The sequence below is a fragment of the Mixophyes fleayi genome, chromosome 6 (genome assembly GCF_038048845.1).
Source record: "Mixophyes fleayi isolate aMixFle1 chromosome 6, aMixFle1.hap1, whole genome shotgun sequence".
In the NCBI taxonomy this organism is placed as follows: domain Eukaryota; kingdom Metazoa; phylum Chordata; class Amphibia; order Anura; family Limnodynastidae; genus Mixophyes; species Mixophyes fleayi.
In genome coordinates, this window is record NC_134407.1 from 187,715,289 (window position 1) to 187,737,145 (window position 21,857).

Genomic DNA, 21,857 nt, shown 5'->3' on the forward strand with positions numbered 1-21,857 from the left:
GTTAGTGGACATTTTTATTTTATGTCTCTTCCATTTATCATCGCTTTATGCCTCGGTGAGGTCACTGATTCCTAGTGAAACACTAAGCTACATTCTCATGAATATTGGCTCAGCCCATAAAATGGCTGCCACCGTCAGGGCACAGGTACACATTACATGCTGGGACACAGTGAATCTACTTTTAGAAGCTGTTAAATACATTCTGGAACATTTATAAAAGGCACACTTGGGGAGACAGAGAGAAGGGTACACATACAAAGTTGGGAACAGCGAGACTAACACTAAGGGGGAGACAGAGAAAGACACACAAAGCAGGGGACAGCCCGGGGTGCAGAGAGCCGCAGACACAAAGAGAGCGTGAGACAAAAGTGGTGGGCGGGGAGGATGGAGACAGCGGTGGGCAGGGGAGGGGAAGATACTTACATTACATTCTGCATTCAAAGTTCTGCCAATAGAGAAAGTCAGGATGGAGGTGGGGGATGAGGAGAATAGATGGCAGAGATGGGGGTGGGGACACACAGGCGCTCGAAAATAGGTAGTGTTGCCTGTGTAAATGGCAACAAGCAGTGTGTGGTCCAGCCTACAAGGATCCCAACCCAAACCATTGAATTTCTGACTGGTTTAGCCCGCCCCTGCCACCAAGTGGCCCCATGATATCTTACCATAAAATCTCCCGTTAAGGTCTATGGCCAATCCGCCTCTGAACATATCTAGAATCGGGTGCAAACTAAAAAAAATAAGTCAATTTGTTGTGGAATCTGTAATTTCCTAAATCTACTTTTTGAGGCAAATTGTTCGACTGGAGGGAACTTGCACATTAGTTAGAAACTATACAAAAATCTAGATCTCTTTATTTCTTTCTCTCTCTTTGTTAATTAATGTTCAAAAACTTCTAACATATCTAAAATAATAAAATTAGAGATGTTCACTGACACCCTTGTTTTGGTTTTGGTTTTGGATCTGATTAACTTCGTATTTGGTTTGGCAAAACCGCCCTCGCGTGGTTTGGTTTTGGTTTTGAATCCCAATTTGTTTCTAAAATCCCTATTTTTTTTTTCTAAAATCACATAATTTGGCTCTTTTTTTATCCCTACATTATTATTAACCTCAATAACATTAATTTCCAATCATTTCCAGTCAATTTTTGTCAAGTGACAAGAACACTGCTAGCCCTCCTGTTTCTGTGTGACTAATGGCACTGAGCAATGTCACTGGAGTCTGGAGAGTGACAAGAACACTGCTACCCCTCCTGTTTCTGTATGAGCAATGGCAATGAGCAATGTCACTGGAGACTGACAAGAACACTGCTACCCCTGTTTCTGTGTGAGCAATGGCGCTGGATCTCCTGGGGAGCGAGGTACTTATGGAATACAAAACCCGTGAGATCCGACAACGCAACAATGACGTTTTGCCTTGATTCAGATCTGAGAACGCGCAAAAGTAACGAGCCATCTCAAGAGCCTACTCTGATCCCCTAAGTTCGGGTGGGCTCGGTTTTCAGAAAACTGAGCCTGAGCATCTCTAATTAAAATACATTAAGTAAAGCCACTGTTTGAAATGAGTAAATCTCAAAAGCTGTGTGCTGCTAAGTTGAATAATGTACATGAAATTTCTAAATACAAAACTAAATATGCCCACCGTTCTCTCTATCAGTCCCTTCAGCAAGTTGCCATGTTAGGAGGGAAGGGCTTTTTAACTAAACAGCAGACAATGACATCTACTCGCATCAGACTCGCTTTGTAGAAATTCACAGCAGGAGCAAACGCTGGATTTCTACAGTAGGATTTCCTAACGCTTAATTTTGAAACAAGCCAAATAAAACTTGCCGCAATAAGCATGCAACAGACACGGTTGAGTGACGAAGATGATATCTAATAACAAGATGGAGAATAACAGTATATTTTTATTTTTCTGTTAACTTCTAGTGATTATCCATTTATTCATTACTTTAAACATCAATAAAACCCAATTCCATTTTACGAGTAGTGATATTACTGCCCGCTTATCTGGCAAATACAAATGGAAAACAAGAACAAATACCATGAATTACTTTCAGTATAAATAATAAAAAAATAAGTATTGTGCAGTTGTCCATAAAGTGTATATAGAAAGTCTACACACTCTTACTGAAATTGCAGATATTTGTGATGTAAAGCCTGAAATCATGATAAATCACGTCAGACCTGTTTCCACCTTTTGTGTGACCTTGCCACAAATAAACTGCAAGTAGAATACAAATATACAATTTTTAGGAAAAATAATTGAACATAAAAAAAACACAATACCCTGGATGCACATATGTGCACACCCCTAGTAATGCTTTTTGGAAGCACCGTTTGTTTTTATTATAGTAGTGAGTCCTTTTTCAGCTGAATCGCTATCAGCTTCGCACACCTGGGGGTAAATGTATCAAGCTGAGAATTTCCGGCGGGTTTGAAAAGTGGAGGTGTTGCTATAGCAACCAATCAGGTTCTAGATATCATTTTGTAGAATGTGTACAGTCATCTTTAGGTCATTCCACATGTTTTCAATTGGGATTGAGGTTTGACTTTGACTGGGCCATTCTAAGACTTTGATCTTCCTTTTCTGAAGCCATTCCTTGGTTGGCTTGGATGTGTGCTTTGGATAATTATCATGTCAAAAGGTGGAATTTCTCCTAATTTTCAGCTTTCTGACAGAGGCCATCCAGTTTTGTGCCTAAATATCTTGAAATTCCTGCAGCTTCTTTAATGTTTCTGTAGGCCTCATGGTAGCCTTCCTGATGAGTTTCTGTTTTCAACTTTGGAGGGATGTCCCTGTTGTGCCACATTTTCTCCACTTATTGATGATGGTCTTCACAGTGTTCCATGGTACATGTAATTCCTTAATACAGCTATCCTAATTGGCACCATTCAACAATGAGATCCTGTAAATGTTTTGAGATCTCTTTTCGGAACATGGCTATCCCAGTAGGATGCAACCAAAAAAACTGCCAGGAAATCCTACAGCTGATCTTTATTTGGGTCTACTCACAATGCCTTTCATTGCTGATTGGTTAACTCTGAACACAGCTAAGCCCCATTACGAAAGGGTGTGAACACTTGGCAATCAGGGTATTGTAGGTTTTTTATTTTCATTATTTTTTCCGAAAAAAATTGTCTATGTTTTTCGCTTGAATTTTGCTGATTGCGAGGTCACATCAAAGGCGGAAAGAGGTCTGACATTTTTTATCTTGATTTAAGGCTTTACATCACAAACAACTGCCATGTCAATAAGGGTGTGTAGACTTTTTATATCCACTGTACATACAGAATAAGAACAGATACTGAAGAAATCTATTGTAAGACAATCCATAGTGGTGTTTAAAAGCCCTGCAGAACTTTGAAATAAAATGGTGTTCAAAAAGTCTAACAAATTAAAATAAATATAAATATAAGTCACCTTGTTCTTTGTGTCTTGCCTCCTGGGGGTATACCAAATCTGCCATGATCTACCATGTCCTATATTAAGTAAGGAGAGAGTTTCACTGAAACTCACATGATTAAGCTGCGAAAATGGCTGTGAGATAGTAGGCAGAGCATAGAGTGTGGTGATGCCTGGAAGGAGCAGCAGTGATAGGTTCATCAATAGCCTGTTACTTTTCTCTCATCAGCTTTCCCTCAAGTAGAGAGGCTTAGCAGCTAAGGGGGTTTCTGGGCAATTGGAAACACTCCTTAAGTGCATGCCTGCACTGTGTGGGCTGGTTAATTCGTACATGGGGGCAGGGCCAGTGACGTCACAGCAACTCAAATGCATGTATAATTGGCTTTTATACCTACATCAGAGACCAACAAGTCACTTTCCATTGGGGATGTAATACTTTACTTTTCAACGCTGAGCATTGTATTTTATCTGTACAGTCTATATAGGAAAAAGTTGGGTTTTAGTGGTGCGATACATCAACAATAATAATCATAACCTATAATTTAATGGCAAATTATTCCATGAAAATGCTGCCATAAACTTTGATATTATCAATCCAACATATCAATGAAATCAAAAAAACAATTGGTTTGCACATTTAACACCAGGAGGTATATTTACTAATCTGTGGGGTTTGAAAAAGTGGAGATGTTGCCTAAGACAAACAGTCAGATTTTAGTTATCATTTATTTAGTACATTCTACAAAATGACAGCTAGATTCTAATTGGTTGCTATAGGCAACATCTCCACTTTTGTCTTATTTTTCACTTTTTTACACTTATAGACACTTTTCGTAAATATCCTTCATTTTGTTTTAAACCAATGATGTTTGTTGCATTAATGGTAAACATGGCATGACTGTGGTATAAGTTTATACATAGAGCATTTCAGAGGTATATCCCAGCACACAGATATCTGCACTGGCGGTACTAAGCAGCTGGGGGATAGCATCATAAAGGACTCATTGTAGATAACTAACATATAATAAACTCTGTATGACCTCTCACGTTGCAGGAGTGTTAAATTATATCCAACACTGAATTAAAGTGTGTAATTAGTGTATAAACACATTTGATAACCAACCCTTGGGACAAGTGCATTGTCTATATTTTTCTTTGACTACTTCATCATGTTAAGCCCCAATAAGTAATTGCACACAGACAATCACTATGTGTAGTGGTGAGCTAAAAAAAAATAAAGGCAAATTGTTCAATCAATTTATAGCTAATATGGCAAAAAGGACAGTTTCCCACAGGCCGTTAAGGAGAGACTAAAGCAAAAAAGAAACCTTCTAATGGCGCCCAAATTTAATTATCGATAATAAAATAATTACAGCAGCTGCATAGGAGGCTGCAACTCTCCTCTCATCCAAAGGCAATTCAAGAACAAAAATGCAGCGCTACAAATGTCTATAAATGTTGGAGTCCTGGAGTATTAATCAAGGGATAGTCTCACACAGTCAAATAAATAAAAATATAATAATATTTAGAAATGAGCGGGCTCGGATACCGCTAATCCGAGCCCACCCGAACAGTGCGGATCCGAACGGGATCCGAGCACTGTTCGGATATTTCCGGCGGGCAAAAAAATGAAAATGAGGCTCTGTTGTCCAAGTCTCGCGTTTAATCTCGTGAGGGGTGGGAGGGAGGGCCCAGAACAATTCCATCTTGTACCTCTTTTTTTTGGCATTATGTGCTCAAGCTACCTCGGTGCAACCTTTTGGCCTGAAAACAATATTGTGAGGTGTTCAGAATAGACTGGAAATTAGTGGAAATGATTGTTATTGAATGTTATTGAGGTTAATAATAGCGTAGGAGTGAAAAAAAAGAACACAAAACTGGTTTTTAGCACTTTTTATGTTTTTTTCAAAATAAATCCGAATCCAAAACCTTAAATCCGAACCAAAACCTTTCGTCAGGTGTTTTGCGAAACAAATCCGAACCCAAAACATCAAGCAAATCCGAATCCAAAACATGAGACACCAAAAGTGGACGGTGCACATCCCTAATAATATTGATTATATCAAATAAATATAAAGATATGGTGCAAGTCAAAACTACAAAAAACCCTAAAAGAGCTAAAAAAAAAAATAAAGGCAAATTGTTCACTCAATTTATAACTAATATGGCAAAAAGGGCAGTTTACCACACGCCGTTAAGGGAGAGACTAATAATTTATCTGGCTGTCATAGATTAATACCGTTTTTTTGCGGCTGTTCATTCCCCACACAATTGCTGCAGCCAGCCTAAGCTATGAGCGCTGATGCTTGGACCACTTTTTTAAAAACTTTTATTTAAATATTTTTTTTAACAAAAATGTAATTTGTCATCAAGTTTATGACAATGAATGGTGTATCGAGTATGCCACTGTATGATATGCTTAGGAGATATGTCCTAATAACTAATGCCCTGCAATGCTGGGTGAACTAGTGGCATTGAAGGGTGTGTTTTAGGGGAAAAGGAAGGGAGTGGTTGAGGCACAGAACTTCAAAAAAGCTGCATGGTTTCCAATTTAGTCTGTTTTTCCATGTGTAATATCTAAAATAAAAATATAATATAAATATGCCGTACTCTACAAATTGGAAACAAGAAAGTTGAAAATTGGCCTGGTCGTGAAGAGGGAAAAACCATCAATAATGAGGTTGCAGTTTATAATATTATTTTATTATTCATTATTTTACAATAATGAGGCACAAAATTGTGACTCCATTAGGAAATCCAGACCCTCATTAGTTAATTCTCCCCAGTAGAAAAAGTAATGTGCAGGAAGGGTGCCAGCAGATTAAGGACCCCATAAGGGGAGAATGCAGACCCCTAATTAATACGAGGCAACAGAGGGGTACTCCCCAGAGCCTGGGGTGCCCTCATTATATTGGAAGTATATGCGTAGAAGATGCCACAGGGACCAGTTTAATGAGAGCTAAGGGGAGAAACCCAAAAAGTTGAACAACCAGTTTAATGAAGCACGGTGAGGTACCAGCAGGGGGATCCCCACCTTCACGGGTACCCCAGCTGTAAGATCCACCCACCAGACACAGAGTTGGCACCACAGGGAAAAAGGTAGTACAGGTCTGGAGAGCCCCTACCTTCCAGTTGCCCCATGGAGCAGTGCACTTGGAAAGCCCCCCCCCTATCATTAGGGGTGGAGGTCCTGTGAGATATCCGTCTGCATGCCTGCGATCTTGGTGAGCTGAATAAAGTGAGAAGATGTAACCTGTAAAGAGTCTGTGGAACTACCACTCCCAGCAGTAGCTAGAAGTACTGTGCAAGAGTGTTATGAGAGGGCGTAACAATAACATCTGCTGGAAAAAAAAAGTGCAGGAGGAGATTGGCTTTTAAAATGTATACTGGTTTGCAACAGTTATGCTTTTCTGTACTGGAGGAAGAGTTAATAAAGATCATGTTAATTGTTTTGGACTGAGATGGCCTGGCACCCAATTTCATCTGCCCCCCATCACTACACTAGTAGTGTATATAGGGGAATGGGGGATCCTCAGGAAACGTTTGCCCTTTCCCACCAATTAGCCATGGCAACAAGAACCGCATATAATTGCAGTTTAGGCCACCAGTAGCACCTTCATATCACGGCGCCATCTCTATGGGGTTGAGGTCTGAATTGACCTGGACATTCTAAGTTCTTGATTCTTTTCTTTCGCAGCCAATAAATTGAAGATTTGCTGGTGTGCTTAGGATCAGTGTCCCATTGATATAAGATCTCATTTTGGCCAAGCCTAAGGTGTTAGATACATGGCCACACATTTTCCTTTAGAATACTCAATAGGTTTATAGTGGACTTAATGATTGTGAAGTACCTAGGTCCTATGGCTGCAATACAATATCAGGCGTCTCTGACTGTGCTTGAGTGTTGGTATGAGGTTCCTGTGGTGTACCCCGATTGGTACAATAAAGGTTTTTGTAGAGAGAAAAGGCCTTTCTCCATGAAAGACATACTTGTGCAGTCTTTTTCTGGTAAAGTCATGAACTTTAACATATACTGTGTTGACCATGTCGAGAGAGGTCTGTAATTCCCTGGAGTTTTTGAGTTCTTTGCAATTTCTCAGAACATCGTATGGTCTGGTCTTTGGGTGAATTTGCTGAAACTCTTACTCCTGCGAGTATTGGCAAGTGTGTTACATAGTATCAATTTGTACATAGTGAATTTCTTTCACTGTAGACCTTATAACGCTTTCCAGACTGATGAGCATGACCAGTTAATTCATTGCAGATTTCTTTTTTCCTTGGCATGATGTTAACACAAACCTGAATGCTCCAGACTAAATTGCTAAAGGTTCTACTCTTACATAGACTTGGTAACTCCTCCTGATAGCAGACTAATGAAATACACTTGAGTAGCAGCACCTGGCTCACAATTACATTTTTATGGATATGGAATTAGTGAGGATTCATTATATTTTTAAATATGGCTTGCTCAAGTTATTTTTTTCGTTGAATAAATAATGACAGTAAAATATTTGATAGGCTATTTGTCATATGGGATTAGATTAATCAAATTTTAGGACTTGGTAAGGACTGGTTGATTATTATGTCCTGATATGTAAAAGGATATTGCGAGGAAACCAACCTTAGCTGGGACAGTGGCTACCCTCCGTCAGACCAGAATATATCCAAAGCAAGGCTTTATTATGACAGCACAACACCATAAGATGTTCACAAGGTACAGGGTAAATGGTACCGTGTATCCTCCAGCAGCTTCTTGCAGTCAGCACTCCAAAGTAACATCTCAGTATCCTTCAGAGTTTTATTCTCTTGCAGTATTACCCCTACAGTTTAATAGACAGGTTCTGTTGCCCAGCCTGGGATACTGGCTCACACAGACCCTGTCCTAGTAGGGTTTCCTCCAGCGGCACCACGATGCCTGGCCCAGAGTCCTTTGTGCTGGTGTTATATATACCAGGATCTTCCCAGTTAGAATAATCTATTGTCATTCTGCTCTACTTGTATTTATGGCTGTCTACACAGAAAGTAGGGTCAAGATGTCCCACTCCTCCCCCTTTCAGCAGGGGTCTATCAGTGAACACTTATTATTATTTAACTGTTAGACATACTGGGTATCCAGCCAAATAGTTAATTCAGTCAAGCCATTCCATTCCATTAATGAATCAGGCCAACTGTCTTTGTCACCTTGATTATGCAATGGAATGACTTGACTGAATTAACTATTTGGCTGGGTACACTTAACAAACGGTTACAATATTACATCAGGGAATGACACTTCACGCTTGCGTGAAACATTAATACATTTAACACATTGTATCTGCAGAATTACATGATCTGAGTCTGTGATACATTTTGATACAGTAACATTTATACATATTGATACACATTGATAAATTTGTCATGCTATTTCAGCCAGTATAGTAATGTGGAGACACATTGCACATAATCTGGAAGTATTAACCTAATTACCTCCTAGATTACCTGTTGATATAGATAACTAACTTGGACTGCTAGCTAGCTATATTAACAGTCACTCAGACATTGTTCTGATTGCAAACAGCCCTGATCTATGCCACACTTTATAACAATGGACATTTGATACAAATGGTAATTACATTAGCTAACTCAAATACCTTAGCTAACTCAACTTTCCATCCTGTCATGCAAAATGGCTTCTGCTGTCCTGCTATTTTCACACCTATGGCAACTGTCTTTATATTTCTAATACATAGAATATTGCAGGTAAAGCAAGTACAAACTGTTTATAATACCAAGAAATAACAATACATGTAAAACACTGATGCTCTGGTGTATATACTAGACTGGGCCAATGATTAAAAAGTATAAATGGGAGAAACAGGTGATGAATAAAATGTCCTCAGTCCAGTGGGACCCTGTTTCCTCACAAACATATTTTAGGAATGGTGTATTTTCTTTTTCACTTGTTGAAATAAGTCAATATCAATTTATTTCTTACTCTTTTTATCATCAAGAGAGGATTTAAATCAGGAAATGACAGCAAGAAAGGGTACATTTTTACTGATTACCTGCAATTTGCTGTCTAAAAAACCTGCTACCTGGGGTGGCTACTGCTGTCTGCTTCATTTTCCCTTAATGGTTCCTTTAAAAATAGGTTGGAATTACATTTTTGAATAGAAATTATTAAATATATGTACATCTAGGGTAGGCAACTAGTCGCTTGTCAGTTATTAATCAGTGTTTTGCTGATGTTTAGTAGCAGCGTGAGACCCAGAATTTCCCTGACATTGCCTAAGACTCAATGCTATCATCATTAGAGTTGATCTTAGAAAACATGTAAAGGTCTCAGTACCCAGTTGCTAATTGTTCACAGGCTGTTATGTGCCTTCATTTTTGCATGACTGTATGTATATATCAACTCTGAAGAGGTTAAAAGGGGGAGTTACAAGGCCTCAATGGGGTGAGTGATCCATAACTCATAGCTTAGTGATACGGACAAGCAGTGTGTCCCGGAGCGTAAGTGATAGAACGAGTGGCAGGTCCTTGCAGAGGAACAAGATGCTAGGCATTGTGAGTGACATGGGCCGTCTGACACCTCTCACGGAGGTGGGGAGTGGGGAGCTGGCACCAGCCGCCTTCTCCCTGCTGTCTGATAACATCCACGTAGTCTGTCATTCAGCTATAACATGGGCACAGGGGAGGGTGACACAGAGTGGGGGAATAGAGATGATAGACTGTGAGATAGCAAAACTGGAGAAAAAACAAATAGTAGGATGACAGAAGATGAGGGAGTCAGTAAGTAAAAGGAATCGAAGGAGAATGATAAGCTAACCAATCTCAGGTGATGGGATAACGATAGAAGGCTGGGAAGTATATGCTGTGGGAAGAGAGTAAAAGTAAATTATACAACAGCATAGTAAAAAGTAGTTTAAAGATAAAAAATAAAAGCAAGCGTAAAAGATAAAAAAATTAAGGATAAAGTACAGATCTTTTAAGGGTGATGAAATCTGTTTGAAAAACATAAGACATTATGACTAAGTAAGAATGTTTAAGAGCAGAGATGTCTAAATGTGTGTTCATTAAATGAATGGAAATATTTTCTTAATACATTTTATGATACCACATAATAATGGGTATTAGAGGCTGAAGTACAAGTTTGTAAGTATAATTATACGTTCTATCCACAGATCCTGTGCATGGGCCACAGAATGTGGAGCTGGTGGACATCCGCGCTCGGCAGCTCACACTGCAATGGGAACCATTTGGCTACACTGTTACTCGATGTCACAGCTACAACTTAACACTACACTACAGCTTCCAGCTCGGAGATGAGCGAGTAGAAGCGGAAGAGTTGATTCTGACCTCTAGCCACTATACTTTGCGTGGCTTGCGACCACATACGGCCGTCTACCTGCGGCTTGCTCTCTGCAACCCTGAAGGGAGAATGGAGAGTGGAGAGATTGTAGTGCACACAGAGGAGGATGGTATGTTGGTAGACTACATATCATTTCTAAGCAGTAGATGATAGATCTACTGTAATACAGATAACTTATGTATGTAACATGCTATATGCAGTATGTAATCTTAGTAGTATGTAATATTTTATCTATAATTGTTTTGACAAGTTTACTACTTTGAGACGTTTACTGTTAAATATAAATATATATATATATATATATATATATATATATATATATATATATATATATATTTGTGTGTGTGTGTGCACAAATAGACCTTTGCAGTGCTGTCTCTATATCTTGTTGGTAATTATTAACAGAATCTCTCTGCCCCCCCCAGTGCCTGGTTCTATACCCTTGGAGTCCATTCAGGGCGGACCCTTTGAGGAGAAGATTTATCTGCAGTGGAAAGCTCCCAATGAGACAAACGGGGTCATCTCCATGTATGAGGTACCAGGCGAGTGGGAATTGCCATCAATCCTGTACACTGCACACTAGGCATTTCCTCTCTATGTACACACAGAAAGCGTGTGCCACCAGTCATCACATATTTAAAGAATATGCATGTCCTACCCAACACGTAAATGTCTTGTATCACGTATTGAATTCTGACCATACATTGCCGACCTACCTGTATGCCTCTCCCCCCCCCTCAGATCTCTTACAAGGCAGTGGGCTCACTAGATCCCAGTGCAGATCTGATGAATCAGAAGGGCCGGATCTTCAAGCTGCGCAACGAGACCCACCACCTGTTTGTTGGGCTGTATCCTGGATCCACTTACTCATTTACTATCAGAGCCAGCACCAGCAAAGGCTTTGGACCACCCACCACAACCCGTATTGCCACAAAAATAGCAGGTGCTTAGCAATTTCCCCGCTTTGAGATGCATCCCCTGAATTTGGTCATTCTTTCCTCAGTTTAGCATTTTACTTGTGCAGTTTTCTCCGGCTTCCATAATTACACTCTTTCTCCAATACACAGTTTCTAAATTTTCTCTCACACTTTCTCACAGCTCCTTCACTGACTGATTCGGAAGCTGAGGTCCCTTTGAATGAAACTGAAACCACAATCACTGTTTGGCTGAAACCAGCACAGTCTCGTGGGGCTCCTGTAAGGTAAATAATTTAACTCCCTGTTTTACTTTTTCAAGTCTCTGTACACTCCACACTACCACTGATGTCCATCAGGTCATTGACTAGCACATCAGTTCCAGCCAGGTAACTCTCCTGTATAACCTGCAATTAATCAGTCACTCAATCTTTTTGATGTAATCACCCCTCACAACATTTGATCCCAACATCCTGGTCATGTCTCCACCTCACACAGCTAATACTTAGCCCAACCATTAGTTTATCACAGGAAACCATATTTTACACCCTAACCTGATCTTCGCTATGACTTATGTGGAAATCACCTTTATGGTAGTGTAACACACTTTCATTAGAACTCGGTGTTTCTCCAATCAGTAAAACCCACTAACTAACAGATTCCATATAGTGACTCATTGTATTCAATGACAAACACTACTTTAATGTCACATGGGCTGGAATGTGCTTTTTCAGCTGGAATTTTATTGTGTGAGAAGTAAACAGTATTCCCTCTAATGTTATTTGTAAGCATACATATTTCAGAATTCTGTACAGAAAAACTACCAACAATCCAACAAACACACATCATCATTCCTGTAGCCAATGTACATCCTGAAAACATACTAATGAACCATGCCTCTCTTTCCTTTAAGTCTGCTGCCTAAAAGTCTGTATCTATTCTCTGCTGTCTCTTTGACCCTGACCTTCATCATCATCATCATCATTATCATCAACATTTATTTATATAGTGCCAGCAGATTCCGTAGATTCCTTGACAATTGGGAACAAACAGTAATAAAACAATACTGGGTAATACATACATACGTAGAGGTAAGAGGGCCCTGCTCGCTAGCTTACAATCTATGACCTTTCTATCTCCCACCCTGTTCTTTCTTCTTCTTGTCTTGTGAATGCAGTGTATACCAGCTGGTAGTAAAGGAGGAGCGGACGCAGAGATCAGGGCGGGCGGCAGATGGCAGTGCCTGTTTCCCAGTACCAGTGAGCTACCGGAACGCCTCAGTCATGGAGTCCCCTCATTACTTTGCGGCAGAGCTGAAACCGGCACAGTTGGTGGCCTCACAACCCTTCACCGTGGGAGACAACAGGACCTACAATGGCTATTGGAATCCACCTCTTTCACCTGTGAAGAGTTACAGCATTTACTTCCAGGCTTTGAGTACAGCCAATGGGGTACATACATTATGAAAGTTAACAGCTTCATGTTTTACACACAGTGTACAGCAAACATGGAACATGATATGTATTTACACCACATGCCATACAAATAGTAGTACAACTGCAGTAGAGATGGTAAGAAGATACTGTGTTTGCTTCAATGCATAGGGTATATTGGCTGTAAAACAAAATCCAGTTGTAGATTATTGCTGCCATTGCTGAAACTGCTTACTAAACACACAAATGTAATATTTCTGGAGTCTTTCAGTTTAAAATAGTTGAAATGACTCTAATAAAGAGCAACATCCGGCTTTACACTATTGTATAGTGAACAATGACATTACAGTCTCTCTCCGTGACTCAGCCTAACTCTGTTATGTATTCCCTCTTTTCCTACATCACGTAATCCCTCCATTACTTCAACGCCTCTATTACTCATGTCACAACGGCGTGATGGAGAGAGCAGACTACCAGAGAACATGTTGTCTGTGTGTCATATGTGCAATGTAAAGGAACCACTATTACACTTGTCAAAAACATGACACCAGCTAAAGACGACATATGTTTTTGTTACGTGACTAATCTATATAGATGTTGTCCGTGAAAACTAGCTAACGTGGGAGTGAAACGAAAAATATCTTCTATGTTTCTGAGCTTATAATAGCTAATCCTTCCAATACTTCTCAATAATTTTATTTGAAATCATTATCATTAAGGATATAATTGAACCCCTTTTGCAAAGTGGTGCATATACCAACATGATACATTGAAATGTACATGTTCGAGATTAACGACACAGATGCACTTAGGAACTTGCAAGTGCCATACAGAATATCACATGCATCACAGAGCTTTAAATGTGACTTCTAATCTTCTATCACTGCAATCCTCAGAGTGTAGAGAGTACTGAAGAAAAATAATCACTACTGTGTTTTAGAGTGGTGAACTTTAGCAGTCCAGGGGCTAGATTTACTAAGCTGCGGGTTTGAGAAAGTGGGGGATGTTGCCTATAGCAACCAATCAGATTCTAGCTTTCATTTATTTATTACCTTCTGCAAAATGACAGCTAGAATCTGATTGGTTGCTATAGGCAACATCTCCACTTTTTCAAACCCGCAGCTTAGTAAATCTAGCCCCAGAGGTTCAATCACATGGGAGTTCTATGTATTTGTGTAGTCTGCTGCTCTCAGAATAACATAGTATTCAATGATCCTGATGCTGATTTGGACGTATGCTGGTTTGGGTAGCGCAATATCTGCACATTTGTATTGCGCATGCCCACAAAAACTGCTCACATATACAGATTTACTCGCACCTGACACTTGCACTTGCTTGCGACTAAAGAGGCGGGATGGGGGAGGGAAGGGGTACTTTAATCTAAGCCGAGTACAATAAGGACATGTTTTGGTAATTGCTAGCAGATACAGACCCGCGATTATAGGTGGCTGAGTGCTGGTGCAAATACAAACTGGTGATGATTACTCTCGCCAGCACTAGCTAGCCACTTCTGATTGGCTGATTGCGAATTCACCTCTGAAACTGACAGGTGCTCTAATCAGTGATGGTGCCTATGTTATATGATTTTGTGCACGCGTTTTAAAAATATGTTTTTGCCACTTTCATTCCTAGGAAGATTATATCTGCTGTATTTATAGATGTTCTTTTTATTTAAACAAACATAAGAGCGAATGTGTTTTTCCTCTCTCGAAACAAATGTTAACAGACTTTTCTTCTGCTTATGCTATGGTCGTGTATAAGTTAATGTGGGTTTATATATGTCTGACGTAATCCTGGCGCATACGGTACTGATGCAGAGCTACATGCACACCTCAGCATATCGATGTAAATATCCTCTCTTTATGTGCATCATAGTGTTTGGAAGCAGATGCAGCCAACTTGGCATCAGATCCAATAAATTTAGCACATAGATTTTTTTCAATGTTCTATAAAATTGTTCCATTTTGACTGTTCACATTTCCACTAGGAATCGGGTGTATTTTCTGTCTCATGCACCACATACTCCTATGAAGATTGGTTTTTTTGTTGCTTTTCTTAGGACAAGGCAAAAAAGTGTTGTAAAGTTGGGGAAGAGTACTATTCTGTGCAGCAGAAAAGAAGAATTAAATAAAAGGGGCTCTAATTTATTTTGCTTTATTTTTTACATTATTTAGATTCATTTTAATATAGAAGTATGTTTACTAGCAATGGCATAACTACCTACACTGCAGGGGGGAGGGGGGTCCATTATGGGGCCCTGGCAATTCCGGACCACACTCCTGAGGCCCTCACCCTCGCTTCTGAGCAGCCCGGGAGTCTCGGTAGGTCAGGCCAGGAACACTGGGGCCTTCCACAAATTTAACTATGGGGCCTGATAATGCCATGATCCTTCTCCCCCCTGCCATGCACTTGTTACATGTACAGACTGCATGAAGGGTGGGCTCAGTTTATTGAGCACATACAGAGGGACAAAGGGATCAAGTGAGCATATTTAATGTTTTACGCATGGGTAAACACAGACCTGAAAAAAGAAAGCCAAAAAAAGGAACCAAACATTGATAGGCAGCTCTGATATGTGTAATACAATGAGACACATCCATACAGCAGATAACTCAGAAATTAACCTCAAGTTTTCTGTCTCCCTTTTTTTTTTTTTTTTTTACAGGAGACCAAAATCAGCTGTGTCCGACTAGCCTCTAAAGGTGAATAGTTCTGAGATAATTAGGGGCATAAAGTGGGTAATGTCTGCATGTAATAAAATAAATGAATACTATAAAATTATATTGCACCAATGCTATTTTTTAGGTTAACTTGCAAGAAAGCTTTATGCACTGTAAAACTCATTGCTAAAAATATTATTATTTTATTTTACCATAGACTAATAATAAACTAAACCAGGTTTGTCCATTTGACCGCTCACAGATTAGCTGTGGCCCAGCAACATTTTTCTAATGATCATCAGTCACAGAATTTTACTGTCACTGATGTGTAATTACCAATGTTTGGGACTCAAGACTAAGGGGTAAATGTATCAAGCTGCGAGTTTCCGGCGGGTGTGAAAAGTGGAGATGTTGCCTATAGCAACCAATCACATTCTAGTTATCATTTATTTAGTACATTCTACAAAATGATAGAATCTGATTAGTTGCTTTAGCAACATCTCCACTTTTCAAGCCTGCCGGAAAGTCGCAGCTTAATATATCTTCCCCAGTCAGCTAACATGTCTCACAAAAGAAACTCATTGAACAGTGTCCTGTGTCAGTCATGTAAGGGGTACAAATGCAACTTTTTTTTCATACTGGGCAGCTGTATTTTAACTCAGTGATTTAGATTTCAGCTAGCGTGTGCCCGCCTCTTAACTCTAAATCTGTCTGCACATTTCAAATGTGCCCACCTGCAGAGAAACAAGGGTTTGCCAAGCTGCAAATAAAGGATTTATCCCTAACTTCATATCGGGCCTGACTTCAAAGCCTGTTAGATGACATTTTGCAGTCAGCCTTATTTGTGCTGTTGCTTTTGGAAGACATATCTATAGCCCACCAAGAGAACACAGTGCAACAAAAGTGCACTACAGGTAAAAAAAACAAAAAACCATTTGGTTTATGAAAACAGTTATATGAAGAAAGCAACACATGAACTCTCTCAGTGAAGCTTTGGGAGATAAATGTCCGTAGCCGAACGTTACAGAGACTGTAGCCCTAATTTTTATTTGCCCTCTGTATTTGTATAGTGTGAAAATAAAAAAATTCTTGTTATTATAGAAAGCTACCTAGTTTCTGTGATGTGCTCGTTAGAAAGCTCGCAGAGCTCACCATTGAGTACGGTTTCCATGACTTATCTTCTCTACCCCGCAATCCCTTTATCTTCTCCCAATTTTATTGAGGTTTAACAATTCTCTCCCAACATATTTGGTCATGCCAGTATGGAGTTTATGAAAGTTGGCTATGCAGAGCTCATATGCTATCTTATTCCTTTTTACTGGACATTTTTACTGTAGAGTCTTTTTAGATCAGTACTTAAATACCTATTGTGCCCTATATAATATTCAGTATACCATACAGTATATAGGCAGTAGTTTTTGTTGGACAAAAAAGTTTAATTCCATTAATAATTATATACTTTTGAATATTCTTCACCTGGTATTAAAAATAATGCTAGACACTACAAAGTGTTTGATCTTTAGACAGTTCAATTCATTGTGCGGCTAAAGTTAAAAAAAGGATAATACTGACATTATCCAGGTATACGTTTGTCAGCCTATAATGTCAGTCTGTCACTATGTAATGAAAAACTGCTTAATTTCTCCCAGAGGCTTGAGCTGGCCAGTCCTAGTCTAAATCTGGCCAGAATCACTGAAATGTAACCACACAAATAAATAAAACACTTTAATTTGCTTTAATATGTTTATTTTGGATGAGATTGCTCTTTGGCAATACCATAAAAAAAAACTAAAGTACTGAATGACTGTAACATTGTGTCCAGCTACAGACAGTTATCACAGTAAAGCTGTGCCTATGAAGCCAGTGGAAATAGAATACTGCAAATTTCCTTTTCAACTTCCCATAATCTTTCCAGGCTCTGTCCATCTCCCTACATATGCTGTTTTGATTCCCATCACGTTATGAGGGATTCTGTAAAGTGTCCGCTACAAACCTCTGTATCCCTCCTCCGTTCTGACTATCTTTTCCTCTCCTGCATGTCTACCAATGGGATCCTTCCCTTTTGCTTCTTAGCGGTTACCGCCGGCCTTCTTCCCATCACCCGCCACCCCCCAAGCCAGCCAATCACAGGTGACTATATGTCCTTCCCTGGCAAGAACTAACTTATTCACTTAATTACTCTAAATGCACTCAGGGTGGGCCACCATGTTGAGACGGTTTAACCTCTTCGCTGCCAGAGACAGTTTTGCATGCCATTGTGACAAGAGGACATAGGCCTTATTAATAGACTAAGGCATTACCTCCCCTTTCTTCTCTTAAAGGGGCCTCCACGCAGAATACCAACACGGTGGAGCCGGAGAAGCCAACTGACAGTACAGTGCAGACTGCCGGTGTGATTGCGGGAATGCTGATGTTCATTATTATACTCCTGGGAGCCATGATGACCATCAAGAGAAGGTTAGAGGGAGAATGATAGGTGAACCATTATGTAAACTGTTTGTAACAACTCTGGCAGAGAAGAGGCTAAAACTTTTTTGTTTAACATTTCGTATAAGGCATTTCAAGTAATCATGTCCTCTAAAGACCAGTGTGAAATTTCTCTCTTCTCCATTCAACCGCATCCACTGTCTCGTCCCTGTTTACTCTGATTATCACTATTGCACTTTGTCCGTCCGTCCCCCCCCCTCTTCTCTACATGTGTATATGTTTGTGTCACCTGGGGGTGTGATGTAATAACCGTGTTGTATGTCCGTCTCCCAAGTATGTGCATATGGGCTGTGTACTGTCAAGGTTAAACATCTGCTGTGTGTGTGTGCAGAGCGCAACCATGAGTGCAGTATAAGGATCTCCACATAGATCCCCAGAGGGAGGATTTATACATCATATATAACTAAAACCACAGACTAGATGCAAACATGCAAGAATATGTGTGTTTGCCGAAACCCATGTGTGCCATACTCTCTTAAAATACAATCTGTCTGTACTTCAGGGTGTCTGTGAACTCCACACCATTAGTGTCAGTGTGAACATCATTGCTATTATGTTTTTGAATGTGTGAGTAAGCACATGTACAATTTGCAGAGAGTACAGATGGTGGTAGAATTGTAAACAGATATGCTGTCTGGATCTATAACAAACAATAATAAATAAAGCAACAATAAAGAGAATGAAATAGGGACTACAGTATTGGGGAAGGTAGTAGAGTATACTGCTCCCACTGCCAGGGCCATCTTTTCCATTGGGCACGATGGGCAGGTGCCCGGGGGCCTCACCGGCAAGGGGGCCCCATAGGCAGGGCTCTTAATTAGAATAAATAATCCTGCAAAAGAAAAAACCTGCAAAAAAAACCTTCAAGGGTCACTGAGCAAGTACATCTATCTATATCTTTATATATATCTATCTATATCTATCTATATATATATCTATATATATATATATATATATATATATATATATGGGCCCCGGTGCACGGCTTTGCCCGGGGGCCCATAATGTTGTTAAGATGGCCCTGCCCACTGCTGGTGTGTCTAGTGTTTTTCTCCTAAAATACTGCACACTTTAGCCTCATATATATATTTATGAAATAATCATGGAGAGAGAGGACATTGTGACTCTTGCAAATGGCTTTGAGTTAACACCATCATGGTGGGGCGTTAATGACTACTTTCAATGGGATCTGATCAGCACAAAACACACAGTTTGGTGTCACTTCAGCAATCCATTTAAATTGACACATTTCACAAATAAGCCACTTAAAATAAAGGCAGCTCCTATATTTCCTTATCTTAGCCCAATGATAGCTGCATGAAGATGAAACGAGCAGTATATTTGAAGGAATCGGGAAAAGTTTAATTAGAGGAGAGAGATCCTAAAAGGTTGTTAGGTGTTTATTTGCCCTGACTTTTGCATCTCTGCACCTCGTGCACAGAGGGAATGTAGTACACAAGGAGCCGTCTCACTAATTCTTAAAGCACTATATGATTGTCATTGACCCCTAGTGTTACACACTGAACCCTGCCGTGCACATATATATCATCTTCCTACCCTGACATCTTCACCCTTCCCAATTTATCAGTGTGTCTGTGCGGCATGTACAATTAAAAGCACTGCACCTTTGCAGCATTCTTTTTCCACACTGAACAATATACAATGCAGACTTAGGACCTCATTTAGAGTCGGACGCAAAGTCCGTTTTAGGCGCATCCAACAAAAAAACCACTACCACACATGTGCAGCAAGCACCATATCCGCCTGCATCTTGGACGCAATTCACACTTGCGACAGGTTGCGGCTCACTACGAGAGAAAGGGCGGAACGCGGAATTGTGAAGGCGTGACCATGTAAGTAAATCCTAGTCGCAGTGAGGCGCAGACGCAACACACGTCAAAAAAAGGCTAAAACTGTGTGGCAGGAATTAGGTGGCGCAAGTAGTTAGCTAGCTGCAGGAACTGCTCGCAGCTCGGTAGGGTATTACGAGTGGGACGCAACTGGTGTTGCTTGCCACTCGTAATACCCTACCAAGCTGCGGCACACTCCCACTCCTACACTTCTTACACAGACTTTGCGTCCGACTCTAAATGTGGTCCTTATTGTACAAATACATACTGGATCATCATACACCTGATCAAAAAGAGCTTTATGCGTAGTATGTAATCCACTAACCAGGAACACTTTACTGTAGTATAAATACATCTATACATTGCATACGCAGAACTACACTCCAAAAATGTCCTAGTCACTGGGCAAATCTTTCAAATCTGGCAGTGAAAGCAGACATTAGAGCCTGTAATCAGCTAAGCATGGGCAAGGGCAGGCTCTGAAATTGTGTGCGGGTCATCCAGGATTGTACATGCCAGACATTACCATGCGTCCTCTGCCTTTCACTGTGTTTGCATTTATATCCTATTATCTGTGCATTTTTTTATCTAATGTATGAGTTGAACTGTAAGCATTTCCATAACTGGACGAAATATTACCATACATATTTGTGTTTGTCAGCTTATCTCTATGTATCTCATACTATCTCTATGTATCACTGTCACTTTGTGTTGTGGGTATTAAAATGAATATGTTGTACAGATAGCATATTGCAGACAGAGGAGCAGAAAGAGAGACCGCTGTATAGGAGGTGTGTATATTATTGAGAGAGGTGAGGAATGTAAAATAGCTGTGTATATCAGTGAGGGACAGAGTGTGGTGTAGATGGATTTATAAGATCAGAGTAGAAAGTAAGAACTAGCTGTATCTAGTAGGAAGACGAGTCAATAGATAGAAAGTTTATGCATATTGCAAAGTTGCCTACTTTTTAAAGTAATTTTCAGGGTCACTTTGCTGTTCAGAGAACCTAAGTGCATTACACATGATAATACGTCTGTGGACCTTGGAGCGACTACAATAACCGTTACATCATGTTTATAGAATTTAATCACAATGTAGTTTTTATGCAATAATAAATATTAGCTTATAAAGTCTAGACAGTAAGAATAGATGGGGACTAACATGCAGAAAAGGAGGATTTTTAGTGTGTTGAGCAGCTAGCCAAGACCGTAAAGCAGGGACATCTTCAGGGACAAATCTTTAAAACCTGTGCTTGTTCCTGGGAATTGAAGACAGCTAGCAATGATAATACAGCAGGAAATGAATGAAGAGAGAGGTGTAAAATAAGAAATAGCTGTGTGTTCTAAAAATAGTCACTGAAACATGTAAATAAGAGATAGGTGTGTATATTATGTAGCGTTACAGAGACGAGTACAATAAGAGTGAGAGATGTGTATAATATTATAGAGAATGGGTTACAAAGCAGGAGATAGTTATGCATATTATAGACACACACAGAGGGGTGTATTTATTAAACTGCGGGTTTGAAAATTTGGAGATGTTGCCTATAGCAACGAGATTCTAGCTGCCAATTTGTAGAATATACTAAATAAATGATAGCTAGAATCTGATTGGTTGCTATAGGCAACATCTTCCCTTTTTCAAACCCGCAGTTTAGTAAATATACCCCAGAGCCTCATTAGAGTTAAGTAACAACTAAAAGGTGCAGATTTACACCTGGAAAAACCACATCGTGGTACAAGAGGTGCAAATGCTTTTT

At 39.8% G+C, this 21,857-nt stretch overlaps 1 protein-coding gene across 8 annotated transcripts in view; it reads left to right on the top strand.

Moving 5' to 3' along the window:
- PTPRT (protein tyrosine phosphatase receptor type T) overlaps positions 1-21,857 on the top strand; it is a 190,047-nt gene that overhangs the window by 137,280 nt on the left and 30,910 nt on the right. For 5 of the 8 annotated variants that reach the window (XM_075177592.1, XM_075177598.1, XM_075177593.1 and 2 more), the window contains exons 8-15: positions 10,566-10,862; positions 11,179-11,288; positions 11,495-11,696; positions 11,852-11,954; positions 12,845-13,118; positions 15,766-15,802; positions 17,834-17,890; positions 18,082-18,217. In XM_075177592.1, coding sequence (XP_075033693.1) covers positions 10,566-10,862; positions 11,179-11,288; positions 11,495-11,696; positions 11,852-11,954; positions 12,845-13,118; positions 15,766-15,802; positions 17,834-17,890; positions 18,082-18,217 — 1,216 coding nt within the window. The remainder of the gene's footprint in view (positions 1-10,565; positions 10,863-11,178; positions 11,289-11,494; positions 11,697-11,851; positions 11,955-12,844; positions 13,119-15,765; positions 15,803-17,833; positions 17,891-18,081; positions 18,218-21,857) is intronic. The other 3 variants (XM_075177596.1, XM_075177597.1, XM_075177599.1) reach the window with 1 other exon arrangement.